Source organism: Phodopus roborovskii, unplaced genomic scaffold (genome assembly GCF_943737965.1).
Source record: "Phodopus roborovskii unplaced genomic scaffold, PHOROB, whole genome shotgun sequence".
Classification (NCBI taxonomy): domain Eukaryota; kingdom Metazoa; phylum Chordata; class Mammalia; order Rodentia; family Cricetidae; genus Phodopus; species Phodopus roborovskii.
This window is the reverse complement of record NW_026125052.1, coordinates 15,646,771-15,662,154: the sequence shown is the minus strand read 5'-3', so window position 1 is coordinate 15,662,154 and position 15,384 is coordinate 15,646,771. Positions and strand designations below refer to the sequence as shown.

The following is a 15,384-nucleotide window of genomic DNA, read 5'->3' as shown; positions in this document are numbered from 1 at the left end:
GCCACCTAGAGGGTGCAAAGGGGGCTCTGGAGAAAAGATCAGATTCCGAGGCTTCACCCGGAGCATAGGCAAGGTGAAGAGAGGTGGCACTTGAGGTGGGGGATGCTGCCGGCGGGAAGGGACTTTCTGGGCGTGAAATATAGCTCCACCCGCCCGGGTCGGGGAGAGGGCGGGGCGGGGTAAGCCTTGCAAGTGCGGGAAGTACAGCTCACGTAGCGGACTAGAGCCGCAACTGACCCTCCGAAAGAGGATTGTCCCAACCTCCCTGCTCCATCCCGGCGCGCCCGGCGCTAAGACCCAGCAGGAACTCCTGGGGTGAGGGTGGAGGGCTGGAGCCCGTCGGTCCTCCGGCTGCTCCGGGAGCCTCGGGGCGCGGCGCGGGCATGGCTCGCCCGGCGTGGGGGTTGCTGTGGCTGCTGCTGGGCAGCGCGGGCGCGCAGTACGAGAAGTACAGCTTCCGAGGCTTCCCTCCGGAGGACCTGATGCCTCTGGCCACGGCCTACGGCCACGCTCTGGAGCAGTACGAGGGCGAGAGCTGGCGCGAGAGCGCGCGCTACCTGGAGGCGGCGCTGCGGCTGCACCGGCTGCTGCGCGACAGCGAGGCCTTCTGCCACGCCAACTGCAGCGGCCCCGCCGCCTCGCAGCCCCGGCCCGCGCCCGGCCCGGACGATGACAGCGACGGCGATGGCGAGGACTGGGCGCGCGAGCTGCGGCTCTTCGGGCACGTCCTGGAACGCGCCGCCTGTCTGCGGCGCTGCAAGCGGACGCTGCCCGCCTTCCAGGTCCCTTACCCGCCCAGGCAGCTGCTGCGCGACTTCCAGAGCCGCCTGCCCTATCAGTACCTGCACTACGCGCAGTTCAAGGTGGGCGCGGCCCGGACCGCCGTCGGGTTTCCCTAGAACGTGTGGCCGGCGGTGCGTCCGACGCCCCACTGACCCACTCCCCACGCCCCTCACCAGGCGAACCGACTGGAGAAGGCGGTGGCTGCGGCCTACACCTTCCTCCAGAGGAACCCCAAGCACGAGCTGACCGCCAAGTATCTCAGCTACTACAGGGGGATGCTGGATATCGGAGACGAGTCCCTTACCGACCTAGAGGCTCAGCCCTACGAGGTGTGGAGAGTGGGAGGGTTGGCTGGCCTTGGTGCGCCTTCCTACACCCCCTGCCCCCAAGACACACACACCTTACTAGTTGTCGGGTCCTTTTGACTCCCCCCCCCTCCCCCGGGTGCCATGCTCCTCTCCAGGCTGTGTTCCTCCGGGCTGTGAAGCTCTACAACAGCGGGGACTTCCGCGGCAGCATAGAAGACATGGAACGGGCCCTGGCTGAGTACATGACAGTCTTCGCTCGGTGTCTAGCTGGCTGTGAGGGGGCCCACGAGCAGGTAGACTTCAAGGACTTCTACCCAGCCATAGCAGGTATCGCCTATTCAGACCACCGTGGGTATCTCTCACCCACAGGGCCCCTGCTTCCCAGGCCTCCTAACACAGGACTATGACCAGCAACAGCATTTGGCGGATATAGCAAAGTTCTCCAAAGCTACACATGAGTTAGGCCTTCTCTGTCTCCAGTCTTAATAAGAGAAATGCTGGTACACATAGCAGATTATGGGACAATTAGGGCTATGTGGAGAAATCTTGTCTCAGAAAGGGGGTGGGGGTGGGGTTCATGGTATTGCACGACTTTCATACCAGCACTTGGGAGTCAGAGGTAGGTGGGTCTCTCTGAGTTCAAGGCCAGTCTGATCTTTGAGCCACCAACCAGCTCCCAAAACCAGTTACCAAATCATGACACAGAGACTTCTTGGTTATGAATGCTCAGCCTTACCTTGTGCTTGTCCCATTAGCTCTTGTAACTTAAATTAACCTGTTTCTTTTCGTCTGTTTCGCCTCGGGGCTTAAGGTTAACTTTCTTTCATTCCGTACGTCCTATTTGGTGTCTGGCGTCTGGCTGACTGGCCCTGGGCATCTCCCTTACTTCCAATCTCATTCTCTCCTCTCTTGTTATCTCTTCCTACTTACTCTCTTTGTCTGCCCACCTGTCCTGTCCCTCTACTGCTTAACTATTGACCGTTCATCTTTTTAGTAGACCAATCAGGCAAGGAAAAACGGCAACACATCTTAGACAAATGCAGCGTAAACAGAATAACACATCTTTGCATAGTTAAAGTAATATTCCACAACACTGGTCTACATAGTGAGTTCCAGAACACCTATAAATACATAGTGAGACCCTGTCTCAAAAAAACAAAAACAAAAATCAAAAAACAAAAAAGAGATTCAGAGTTGACACCAGACAGGTGTGTACAGAAAGTACAACCAGTCTTTGGATCCCTAACTACGAAGTCCCTCAACCAGGGTAAAGGTGAGGGCTGGAGGAATGGCTCAGTGGTCAAGAACACTGACTACTCTTCCAGAGGACCCTGGTTCAATTCCCAGCACCCACATGGCAGCTCACAACTGTCTAACTGCAGAATCCAAAACCCTTGTACATACATAAGACCCTGTATGGTCTCAGTCCCACCTAAATGTCTCCTGCTGTTCTCCCAGAATTCCCCCTGGTGTCAAATAGGGGTTGAACAACCGGGGTGCAGGGCAGCAAGTTCTTCTCAACCCAAATCATGGACAGTGTGCCAAGCATTTCATGCATGCCAACCCATGCAAGGACACACCTCTTGCACAGGGAAGCAGGCTCCAAAGGCAGATCTTGGTCTCCACGGGGGTGGGGTGGGGGGTCGGGGGTAGCATACTATAGTCCCTAACTGCTACTTCCTTCCTAGATCTCTTTGCAGAGTCCCTCCAGTGCAAGGTGGACTGCGAAGCCAATCTCATCCCCAATGTAGGTGGCTACTTTGTGGACAAGTTTGTGGCCACCATGTATCACTACCTGCAGTTTGCCTACTACAAATGTGAGCTTCCTGAATGAGCTGGGTGAGGTGGGGTAAGGGCTGTGTGGGAAAGGGCAATACATGAGGTGCGGTCTCCCAGAAACGTGGGAAGGTGTCTCTCAGATTGAAGACTCTGAGGAAGGGGATGAAAGGCTAGGAATGGTGGGAGACACGGCCAGGAACCCAGACAGGGGCTATGGGGGAAGCTGAGAAGCCTCAAGAACGAATTAGAGACCCTGGGGGGGGCTAGGCTAGGACAGCAACGCTGCTCAGCTCGTTCTGGAGCCCTCATCTCCCTCCCCTCAGCAGCACCATGCCACTGGCATTCCTGGACCCATTCTTCAGATTCAACGGAGGTTTCTAAAGGGCAAGAGACCATTATCCCCATGAGTAGGGAGTCACAGAGGATGTGCCATCAGCTGGGGCTGGAGTGGGCCAGTCCAGGGTTCCTACCACTCAGGGATGCAACCTTGGGGGCTAGAGCTGTGAGTGGAGGAGCTGAGGTCAGGAGACTCTTCCTGAGGGATGTGGCTGAGAGCCCTGCCGGCTCTAATTTCCCCCAGCTGCTGTCACTCTTTAGCGTTGTCAGCACAAGCAGTTTATCTAGTCCCTCTGTGTCTCCAATCCTTTGTCTATAAACCACAGTGACAGTGATTGAGATGTCAGTGACTCACACTTGCCTGGTAGGAGGGCAACACCCTGGGCCTGTTGGATTGTGTCCTTTTGGGCTGGGTGAGGAGCGAGCAGGTATTCTGGAAGGTGTCTGGGGGTCGAGGCAGTGGGCTAGTTTGGAGGGTGGGACCGAGATGGGGTGAGTGGGTTACCTTTAAAGGGAACATCAGGGTTACCCCTTACTTTGTCCCGCCTGCAGTGAACGATGTACGCCAGGCCGCCCGCAGTGCTGCTAGCTACATGCTCTTTGACCCCAAGGACAGTGTCATGCAGCAGAACCTGGTGTATTACCGCTTCCACCGGGCTCGCTGGGGCCTTGAAGAAGAGGACTTCCAGCCCCGGGAGGTGGGAACTGCCTCTAGTGAGGCACTGGCCTAATGTGCAGTTTTGTGGTTTGGTTTAGAAAAAAAAAAAAAAAAAAAAACAAAACAAAAAAACCTCTTGACTTCCTTGGAAGGCTGGAGAGGAAGGGGAAGGATAAATATGGGCTGTGGTTAGAGTCTAGGCTTCAGCACAGTGTCTGGGATGTGGGAGGGATGCAAATAGGTACCCACGCATGCCTGCTTTCACCTCAGTGCTATCCTTTGAGCTTTCCCTGCCCCAGGGGCCTGTTAGCCTGAACCAACGAGAAAACCCCTTGGCAGTTTAGGGCACGGCTGGCAAATGTGAGCCCCATAGGGCCATCCCCACTTTCCATGCCAGTGGCAGACATTACTAATGGATCGAAGCACGCTTCCTCCTGGAATCCTCAAAATCTTTCCTTTTTGTTTTTCAAGACAGGGTTTCTCTGTAGTTTTGGAGCCTTTCCTGGAACTCACTCTGTAGACCAGGCTGGCCTTGAACTCCCAAGTGCTGGCTTTAAAAGGCATGCACTACCAAAATCCTTCTTAACCCAGTGTTCCTAGTAGCTAGGGTTACTCTGTGAGCTGATCCATTTCTCCCTGACCCCTGTCTTTGCCATCTGTCAGCAGCATCCACCTCCTCACTCCTTTCTTCCTCCTCCTCCTCTTCCTAGGAGGCCATGCTCTACCACAACCAGACCTCCGAGCTCCGGGAGTTACTGGACTTCACACACATGTACCTTCAGTCAGATGATGAGGTGAGTGGCACCATGATGGGGACATGTTAGGCTCTTTCCTGTGGTCACTAATGGGAGGAAGGACTTTCCTGTCCCCCATCTGTCCCTCCCCTTTCCCGCCACCTTAGAGTCCCCATGGCTCTTTCTCTGCCTGTCCCAGGTCTATGCCTCCTGGGCCCAGCTCAAATGGCAGCTCCTTTAGGGAGCCCTGGCTGTACGCCTTGGCTTTCTTCTGGGCTTACACTGGTCTCCCCACCTGCCTGCCTACCTGGCCTGAGACCTGGAGTTACTCATAGTCCTCACCCATCTCACCATGGCCAGATGGCCGGTCTCCTTGACAACTGCATCCCGGGATAGGAGACTAAATTATTCCCAGCTCTGCTACAGAACCTCACATTATGCCCATTCTCAGGAACTGTGTTCAAGGCAGTGGACAAATAACTGAAAGGATGAATGAATGAATGAATGAATGAATGAATGAATGATGCTGGGGAAAGCCATAGTACGCACCAGTTCAGAGTGAGGGTTTGGCGGCCTGGGTTTCTTGGGGGAATGCTTTATAGCTTGTTTATTTACCCCCTCAGTACATTCACTGTACCCCACATTCAGTGAACTCAGAAACAGGGTCTGCATTGTGACTCATGGCTGGCTTAGGTGCTGGTCATTCAGCTCTCGTCATTTACCAGATGGGTGGCCTTAGCATCATTGGTCTTAAGTAACTTAGCAAACCCCTACATCTTCACCCATCACCGAGGAGCATGCCCTTTGACTTTTACTGTGGTGGCAAATAAATGAGATTATTTAAAGCACCTAGTATGCAGCTGGCACTCGGTAGATGCTCAGGACACCCGGCAGTTTTGATGGCTGTCACTTTTGGTCCGCTGTTTGCCAGACATCAGGCTTGGGTTGCAGTAAGTGGCTGAGAGGAACAGTCTGTCTCCCAGAGGTTCTCATGAGGGAGGCATAGACTGTGTAGGTGCAGAGGCCAGTGTGGGTACCAGCCAGGGTGATGTTTGAAAGCTTCAGCCTGGAGTGGACATGTGGCTCTGGCGGCATCTGTAGGCCCATCCAGGTCAGGGTTGCAAAGAGATCCCAGGCAGGGGAGCAGAGCCAGAAGACAAAATGCACAGACTAGCAGTGTTCTCACTGGGGGTGGGGCCACAGGTGGGGCTGTGGTGCAAGCCATGCTGCCATGCTGACGCCAGCACCCCGCCTCTCCTGGTGGAGCCCCAAGTGTCACTCAGGGAAGCAGTTTCAGAATGGGACCCAGCAGGACAAACCCTGACATTGCCTTCATGTTAGATACTGACACTGGGGAGGGGTTTTCAGGCCCTGCCTGCTCACCTCCTGCCAAGACAATACTAGGAAAACTGCTGAATGAAGTGTGTGGGGGCCGGAAGATGGGGTGGGGGGTGTTCTGATCTGAAGGGGAGGGAACCTATATGGATGTGGGTCTGCTGTTACTCAGTTTCTCTCCCCACAACCCTGGACTGCTCTAGATGGAACTGGAGGAGACAGAACCACCCCCGGATGAACCAGAGGAGTCAGAAGAACCCCTGTCTGATGCTGAGTTTGAAGGGGAGGGTGACTATGAGGAGGGCCTCTATGCAGACTGGTGGCAGGAGCCAGATGCCAAGGGCGACGAGGCTGAGGCTGGTCAGTAATGGATTGTGATGAAGGGCTAAGAACACAGCTTGGGATGGGTGCTAGGGACGGGTTCTCCCTGAGCTGTGGTGCCAATGGAGTGTGGGTGGGTGCTGCCACCCTGCTCTGGGGTGTTGCGGCCTGTTGGGAGATCTACCCTCCCGCTAGTTCAGTCCTTAGACACCTGTTGGCGTGGGCAGAACTAACTCCTTGCTCTCTCCTTCCTTTTCAGAGCCAGAGCCTGAACTGGCATAAGAGTGGCGCACGCCCTTAATCCCAGCACTTGAGAGGCGGGCGGATCTCTGTGAGTTCAAGGCCAGCCTGGTCTACAGAGTGAGTTCCAGGACAGCCAGGGCTGTTACACAGAGAAACCCTGTCTCAAGAAGCCAAAAAGAAAAAACAAAGAGCAGTGACATGGTGCATCCCACCCCTCAAACTCAGGGTACCAGGCTAGGAGCAAGAACTATTTATTAAAACTTAAAATGGCCAGGAGTGGTGGCGCGTGCCTTTGACACCAGCACCCAGCGGAGGCAGAAGCAGGCAGATCTCAGTTCTAGGCCAGCCTGGCCTACACATCCAGGCCAGTGGAGGCTACGTAGTGAGATCTTGTTTCAAAACAAAAACAGCTGAGTGTGGTAGCACAGGCCTTTAATTCTAGCACTTGGAATGCAGGGGTGGGTGGATCTTTGTGAGTTCAAGGCCAGCCTGGCTCACATAGCGAGTGCCAGACCAGTGGAGGCTTCGTAGTGAGACCGTTTCAAAATAAATAGAAAAACCTTAAAAGGGGCATAGTTGGCCTAGCTCCCACCCAGACTCCACCCTACCTCTCTGTGTCCTTGAACCGCAGAATGGTGGCCACGTTGCTGCTTGGCAAGTGAGCTGGTGGGGGGGTTGCCCCTGCCCCTTTCTGTTCCACAGCGGACATCCTCCTGAGGAAGTTTTCGGCTTCTGGCTTGAGTCTCACAGGACCAAGGCCAGCCAGGTGACAGTTCTGACTGAGCTGCAGAGGGGGCTGAGGAACGTGGGGCTTGGAGCTCTGGTGCTCAATAAATGTTTATTGTTGAATGAATCGCTGCACCTGAGGCCGGTCTCCAAGGTTGAGCTGTGTGGGTATAGGTACTCGCCTCCCTCCTTCTGCCCATCTTCCCTTATCTATATAATGCCAGCCGGTGTACCCTGTGGCCTTGTTGGCACCCTCTACAACCCTGTCATCTGACTGAGAATGGTGTGCAACCTCAGACCTGCCACCAGGGGGCATGAAGACACAGTAGTCCCTGCTGCATTCAGAAGACAGTGGGTATTTCACACCAGGGCTGTCTGTGTTTGTCCGAGTCCCAGGTCACTCTTCTTGGGGCTTATAGCTATATGGTGAAGGGATGTAAGGACAATTACTATGTGTTTTTCTTTCCAGGGATCTCCCTAGCATTAGAGCGAGCATGCTCAGTCTGGCTATTACTGGAACCCCAGCTCAGCAGCCAGAGGAATGCTAGGAAAATGGTTTGAAGACTTCGGACTTCCTGAAATGTAGTGGGACCGTCAGAGTTCGCTTGTCCAGCCTTGCATTGGCTCTGGGGGGGACAGGAGTCTGGAGGAGCAGGGGCAAAGATGCCCTATAACTATGGCTCCTGCTGCCATTCCATGCAGGTGTTAGGGACAAAAGGGGCACTATCAAGTGAACACAGTCAAGGCCAAGAAGGTGACTCTACACCTTGACAAACTCCCAGGGGGCAGAGGCCTCTAAATTGGAGGGTGGAGTTGACCCAGGGAAGGGCATGCAGTTCTCACTGCCACACCCCTGCTCCCAGGTGCCAGATGACCTGTCCTGGGACCCACACTCCTAGAGGACTGATCCCATCTAACTCTCCCCTAGGCTCTGGTCCAAGTCTGTTTGCCTTGGGCTCAGGACAGAGAACTGGTAGCCTCTCCTAACCTCCATCTCTATCATAGGAGAGTTTCCTGACAGCTCCCAGCCACCAGGATGGCTCTGTCCCCCCTCCCCCTCCCAGGCTGTTGTGCTGTCAGTGTCTAGTGGCCCATCCCCTGCTGCAGGGAGGGGCTGCCCTCCAGGTGTGGCACAACATGGTGCAGGGAGCAGGATGGGCTTGAGCATGTCTGCACAGATGTGTGTTGCTGTGAGTACCAGCCTTGGAATCTGGACTGCTGGGTGTGGGCACGGAAAGTACTTGTGGATCAGAGTGCAAAGGTGTGTGTGTATGTGTGTATGTGTGCGCCTGTATGCAGGCAGAGGTCTGAGGTTATCTGTAGCAGCGTGAGCCTGTAGCACCCAGATGTCTTTCAGTGTGTATATATGTGTGTGTGTCTATGTGTCTAAGTGTGTTTGGGGAAGGCTTCAGTCATCCACACGCTGAGCACCTTTTATGTACCTGGCATGCTGCATGTGCAAGGCACATGATGATGAGCAAAACAGGCTACTCTCCCCCCCTTACACTGTTACACTGGAGGCAGGTGGTAAACAGTGGGCCTTATATAAACTCTTGGTATCCCAGGACTCAGGAGGTAGAAGTTTCAGACCAGCCAGGGCTACCTAGGAAGACCCTGTCTAAAAACAAAAATTGAGTTATGTTAGATATATTAGATAGGAAAATAGACCAAACAGGAGGGACCCAGAAAGCTGGAGGGTTTCAGTTTATGTGTGTAACTATGTTTGGGTATACATCTAAATGTGTTTGTGTGTGTGTGTGTGTGTGTGTGTGTGTGTGTGTGTGTGTGTGCATGCACACGCACAAGCGACTGTGCGCACAAATTAGCCAGCTAACCCTAGCAATCCTATCCAGGCACTTGCTCAGCTAGTCCAGTATGCCTCACTCAGCTCCCCTTTCTCAGGGAGCTGCAAGCCCCTCCCATCTCTCCCTAAAGTGAGCCTCTCCCATTGCCCAGCCAGCTGGCTCCCCAAACCGGTGAGACAGAGTCCCAGCCAGTCTCTGCGTGGGCCCTCCAGCCCACTCTCCCAGCCCCACCCAGTCCAGATGCTCTCACCTTTCCTCACCCGTCCTGCAACACCCCATCAGCTCTTCCATTCTCAAGCGTGTGCTGGGTGGAGGTGTGGGATGGGCAAAAAAACCACTAGGATATGACCTCACACAGTCAGACAAAACTCAAGAGATGCCACAGAAATGTTCTAGATGCAGAACATTCCCATCCATGTGAAAGCAGAACTCTCATGAAGAATGCCTCCCAGGAACCACCCTCTGTTCCAGGTGATGCTCAGAGAAGGGAAAGTCAAGTGTTATGGTCTGAAGGAAGGAAGAGGCCCTAGGCTTTGGGCTGTCTGCTGGGGCCAGGGAGAGCGGTGGGGTATAGAGCCCCTACTAAGTTTAGCCTATAAGTAATTGAAAAGGGAGAGTGGGGAAGAGAAGAGGGAAAGAAAAGATAAAGGCAAGGAGGGAGGAATAGAGTCCCGATGTCAGGCCCATGGCATTTAGGTCTCATGTTGGGTGGCGTGGGACAGGGTTGTTGGGGACACTTAGAACAGTAGCTTCCTGAATCCTGAGAGTGGTGGTCAGAGGAATAAAGGGTCCCACCAGTTCCCCCAAATTCCAGTAAATTCCAAAGAAATAAATGCCCTTCTTAGCCTGAAAATAAAGTTTTTAGCCACTCTAATTTAGCAGTGGGGTACTGCTTATAAATTTTACGACATTAATGTTAGTACTGACAACCCACTATGATGGGATTAGCCTTGAAAAGAATACTTAAAGAGACTGGAGAGATGGTTCAACAGTTTAGGAGCACTGGCTGGTCTTCCAGAAGACCTGGGTTTGGTTCCCAGCACCCACATGGCAGCTCTGTACGATAACCTTGAGCTCCAACTCCAGAGGATCTTCTGCCTCCCTCTGTCCTCTGCAGACACTGCATACACATACTTGCAGACAAAACACCTGTACACTTAAATACAATGTTTAAATTTAAAATAAAAGGACAAAGCCTTCATGTCTCACCTGATGTTGCCTATCTCTGAGAATAGCCTCTCTTCTGGGAATGTGGAAGGGGACCTTCTCCATGTTTGACGGCTGTGTCAAGCTGACTCTGGTGCTAATAACTTCACCAGACTAGCAAAGGGCACAGGGCCCCAGGGCCATCTACTCTGCCCTTGCTCCAGGCCCTCTTTTACAGTGTCTCTCCAAGGTCAGCTCAGGAAGATGGCCCTGATTTCATGGATAGGGAAACTGAGCCCTCAAGAGTCTGGATTAGGGAGACTCCAAAGCCAGGGCCAACTCTGATCTGGGCTAGCACACAGCTCTGGCTGGTTTCCTTTATGATCAAGTTCCAAGATGATGGGGTTGGATGGGAATATGCTGGGAGCCATAGCAAGCAGCCCTAGCAGAAACCAAAATCCCAGTCTATGGGCCCTTCACCTCATAATCACTACCTCCCTGGATCTCAGCTGGCTGGCGCCAAGAGCTCCTGGATAGCATCTCTTTTGTCCCCTGTCACAGCCCTTAGGATAGGAGACCTATTCTTCCCATGACTCAGGTGGGGAAACAGGCAAGGGGAGGGTGTATTTGTTTGCTCTCTCCTGCACATGCATATGATTGACCCCTGGACCACCTGGAAGAGTTCTCTAAGGTCACGAGGAAAGCAAAGGCCAAGAGAATGTGCCATTTTCCATTTGGGGTCACCTTCCCCAGCTGGCTTTTAAAAAGAAAGAAATTTGTGAGGCTGCGGGTGTACCTAAGAGAGTTTGCCTTGCGTGCTCTGAGCTCTCAGTACTCCATAAACTGGGCATGACGATACGGAACTGTAATTCTGGCATTCTGGGATGGAGGCAGGAGGTTGAAGTTCAAGATCATCCTCAATTGCATAGCAACTCTGAGGCCCGCCTAGTTTTGTGAAACTCTACTGGGGGCAGGAGAAGAGGTGTAATGTTATGTTCCTTGGATGAAGTCAGAGGTGACCATGCCTGACTCCCTCCTTTGCATTTGGCTCAATTTCTCAGGGTCTTCCTGGAGGAGGAGGCTGGCAAGGGATGGTTCAACCAGTCCAAGTGCTAAGTCTAGCTTTCCTCCCTGGCCTGACCAAGTGTGGCGTAGGGGGGTGATTTGAGGGCTTCACGGTCACACAGAACCATTACATTTTTTTCTTATCTCTGAGTGAGATTATTCCCTCTTCCGTCACAGACGTAGGATCAGGCCTGGGAGTCAGAAAATGCTTGTGCTATGACTTTAACCTTTAGCAGTTATTTCCAGCATCACGGTGTTATTTATTTTTAATACACTGGTATCCTCAAACTTGGAGGACTCTTTGGTGTTGGGAGCCCCTGACCCCTCATACACACTCCTATCCCCAATGGCTTCTCTCCATCATTCTTATGTACAGCCTGGTCCTGCCTCCCCCTCAGTGCCCCTCCCCCTCAGTACTTCCAGGTTCTCTGTTGGGATCATAAATTATCCATGAGCTGTAAGTTGGCTGCTGCTTCAATTGGAGCTGAAGTGCTGATGAAATATTCAAGGATCTCAACTCTCACATTCCCCAGGGCCCTGGCCCTAGATTTCGAGTCCTGCCCCGATTCCTACTGAGTCACTGAGACCTAGGCATGTGCATAGTGGTCTCTTTGCTGCATCTGTAGCCATGACTCTGCTTGCTGGGTACCGGAGGTGGTGGCTTAGAGGAAGTAGAGTCTAGGTTGCTGGTTGAGAGCCTGGGAGGGTTCTCGAGGCATCTGTGGCCATTCACCTGCCTTCCCACCTGATTCTCTAACCCTAAAGTGTTCCTGAAGCTTTACCTCAGATGACAGAAATCAAGCTTGAAGTATCAGTCCTTGCTTCCTGCTCCCCCCCCCCTGTCCCCAGAAGCCCACATCCCCTGGGTTGGAAACAGAGGTCGTTTGGGAGATGACCCAGTGGGCAGGAGACAAAGGTTCCAGTTCCAGCCCTGCTATGCATTTGCTGTTCATAGGCCCTAGATAAGCCCTTCTCCTGTCTCCAGCCTCAATTTTCTCTTGTGTGCACAGGATCCATCTCTCCCCAAAAACCCCAAGGCCAGAGAGAAGTGTGTGTGTGTGAGTGTGTCTGTGTGTGTGACATGCACAGGTGCAAGCTTGCTCGGAAGCAATGGCCTCTCTGTGGGAAGGGTTCCTAGCTAGCGCAAGCATTTCCCAGGGCTTGTGGAGGGGAGGGCAGAGGGAGGGAGGGAGGGGCAGGCAAGCTGGCAGGGCAGGTGGAGCTGTGTCAGTCTGCTCATGGAGTCGCCCAAGCCAGGAGCAGGAAGCTGGGTGACTCAGGTGGCAATGTCTCACTGGTCCCTCCCTTCCCCCAAAAACTACTTGACTGGGACCTGCTGGCAGTTGCTCAGGAGCTCTCACAAGCCCCACTTCAGAGCACACCCATGCCACAAGCCTGTTCTGAGACTTTCCGGGTGGGGGTTGGGGCTAAAGGAGAGCAGCTGTCCTAGGACTTCATGGTTGGAAGGGTTGGCCTGGGGAAGGGGGGACAGCCCAGGACAGACATTCTCCAAAGAGGTCCAGAGCTCCTCTGGGATCCCCTTCCCCCACCTCTGGTATCTGGCCCTGGCCGGAACTATTTCTGTTTCCCCTATCTCTGTTTTCTTGTCTCCCTGTTTTCTTTTTGGCATTCCATCCCGCCCACATGCCTTGCTGTGAAGTGTCATGTCTGTCGCTGGAGCTACCTCTGTAATTAGGAGCCTGCCTTGGCTGGGAGCACACCCACAGGACTAGCTGCGGGCAGCAGCATCTGGCCTCAAGGCTGCTCCCCAGAACGAAGTGCCACTAAGATGGCAGGAGTGCTCCCACCCCACCTCCAGACCGCTCCAGCACCGGCTGGAGTTCAGAGACTTCCAAAGTCTCCGGCAGCCAGTGTCCCTGTCTAGCCCTGAAGGGGTCATGCCCCACCCACTTCCGTCATCACCGGCCAGAGAGGCTCTCAGATCGATTGAGTTTCCCAGCAAGTGAGCAATATGTTAAATGAGCAGTCCAGCACAAGAGAGCCCCACAATGGCCACCAGGGGCCAGGAAGGACTTTAGAATACTCCCTCTGTCAGAACATGATAGCCCCAGGGAGAACTGTCTCCAGCCCCTGGGACATCTACCTTTCCCCCTGTCTTTGGCCACAACACAAAACTGCCTCCAGCCCCACACATGCGTGGGGACACACATCCTTCCTTCCACCTTGCCTAACAACTGAACTTGTAATTTCTTTGGCTTACCACCCACAAGTGCCAGGACCTTCAGGACAAAAGACATCTTGAAAGGTTCATAGACTTAGAAGCAGAGTCCATTCATGCTGGACAGGGAATGCCGGGTTTCCTGGTACCTGGTCTAGAAAGGGTGTGAGTTCTGTGCAGCCTTCTCTACTCCGTGGCTCTAGATGGAGAATCATAACTCCAGGAAGGCGAGGATGGGGATGAAAAATCGGAGCTTTTAAAGGGTAGGACCCAGGACAGAAGGCCTCTTCCCTAGGCTTAAGGCTGGTTTTGCACCCGGGTTGACAAATGAGCCCATGCTGTCTTTAGATTTTAAAACACTGCCTTTGATTCAGATCTGCCCAGAAAAATTTCAGCTGTTGATATCTGGTTCTCTGCACGATTCAAAGGTAAGCTTGCATTATCCTTTCCATAAGTGGCCATCTCTTAGGCCACCTGAGGATGAAGAGATGGTGTCTGTGTATGTACATGAGTGTGTGTGCATGGCTGTGTTTGTGTGTGTGTATGTGTGTGAGAGAAAGAGAGAGCATGCACTTGTGTGTATTAGGTCCAAATGATAGCCATCCATCAGGAGGCTCTTTCTCCACAGCATAAGGATGAAGTTCAGATGAAGAAGGGAAACTCAGGCTGGTGAGATGGCTCAGTGGATAAAGGGGCTTTCCATACAGTCTGACAACCTGAGTTGAATCCTCAGAACCCACATAAAAATGACAGGAATTGTGAAACCAACTCCACAAAGTTGTCTTCTGTCCTTCCAGGGCATGCTCTGACACACCCACCCATCATGTGTACTACCATAATAATTATGAAAAAAACGAGAAGAGGAAAGAACAGAAACTCTCCTGCCTCCTTATATGGCCCAGAGGCCTATGGAACATGAGGAAGAAATGACATAAGCTGGGGAGGTGGCCTGGCTGTTCTGGATACTGTCTGATTAATGTTCACCTTTGTCTTGAGGTTCTGCAGTGCACAGTTCCTCCTCTTTATCGTTGGCTTCAGTCTCTGGGGAGCTTGGGATGGGCTGGTTGGTGCCCTATTACTCCCGACTCTTGGGCTCTGAAAAGCTGCAGGTTGAGTTAATCAAATATGTCTTGGTGGCCCAAGGCTTTTGCTCCTACTGAGCTCCAGGCAAGAGAAATGAGGTTAAACTGCAGGGGTATGAGTTGAAGCTAGACATCAGAAGAAACGCACCACTGTCAGAAAAAGGAGACAAGGGCCTTTGCTATAACGGAGACTGGAGAATTTCCCTTTTTTGGAGATTTGTCAAATTCTTGCCTTTAAAGGCTGGGAAGCTGAAGATTGGGTAAGATGGCCTTGTGGCCTCTCCTTCAAGTTCAAGCTGCAAAGGAGGCCATGGCCACAGTGGCGCTCAGCTCTATTCCTAAGTACCTCCTCCACCAGGAAACCAAATCCCTTACACAGATGCAGATGGCTGGTTCCAGGAAAGATGGTTTTCTGATTCCTTTCTGTATCCTCAGATGCAGATGAAGCCCCAGTGCTTGGCAGGCACATAGTAGGAGATTAGGAAACACACAGGAAATCCATCCATCTGGGAGGAGCTGGCGCGGCTTTCCACCCTGGAGCCTCCACCCGGGAGCTTAGCTTTGGCCTCAAAGACGTGCTGTGGCTTGTTGCTTACTAAGGCATGCAGGGCTGCATTCTGGGGATACACAGAGCTTATTCAGAAGCCCCAATGCCTCCCCTCAATCCCACCTAGGCTACCACAGCCTTCTCCACAGCCCTCCCCTGCTGCCGGTTGGCTGAAGTGTGGGAGGAAGGCGACAGTGAAACCTGCAAGGGGTTTAGAAGTTTTGTGTGACTGGGTGGGAAGACTGGGTGGGGGGGTGGGGGGGTGGAACCCTGGCAGAGGCAGCAGTTTGAGATGCTGAGTTCTTCTTGAGCTCTTGAGCTCTGCTTTACGTGGAAG

The 15,384-nt window shown here is 53.2% G+C and overlaps 1 protein-coding gene across 1 annotated transcript; it reads left to right on the top strand.

The window, feature by feature from the left end:
* The first annotated feature begins 319 nt into the window (after nt 1-319).
* Nucleotides 320-7,350, top strand: P3h4 (prolyl 3-hydroxylase family member 4 (inactive)). The gene is made up of 8 exons (XM_051176736.1): nt 320-863; nt 960-1,112; nt 1,247-1,418; nt 2,780-2,908; nt 3,759-3,904; nt 4,575-4,658; nt 6,137-6,293; nt 6,514-7,350. The coding sequence occupies exons 1-8, from the start codon at nt 384-386 to the stop codon at nt 6,534-6,536; spliced, it is 1,344 nt and encodes a 447-aa protein (XP_051032693.1). The 5' UTR covers nt 320-383; the 3' UTR covers nt 6,537-7,350.
* Nucleotides 7,351-15,384: the final 8,034 nt, after the last annotated feature.

Coding starts and splice junctions, on each gene's coding strand:
- P3h4 (XM_051176736.1), top strand. CDS start 384: ATGGCTCGCCCGGCGTGGGGGTTGCTGTGGCTGCTGCTGGGCAGCGCG. Junction 2,909..3,758: donor GCAGTTTGCCTACTACAAAT/GTGAGCTTCCTG, acceptor TCCCGCCTGCAG/TGAACGATGTACGCCAGGCC. Junction 6,294..6,513: donor GGGCGACGAGGCTGAGGCTG/GTCAGTAATGGA, acceptor CTTCCTTTTCAG/AGCCAGAGCCTGAACTGGCA.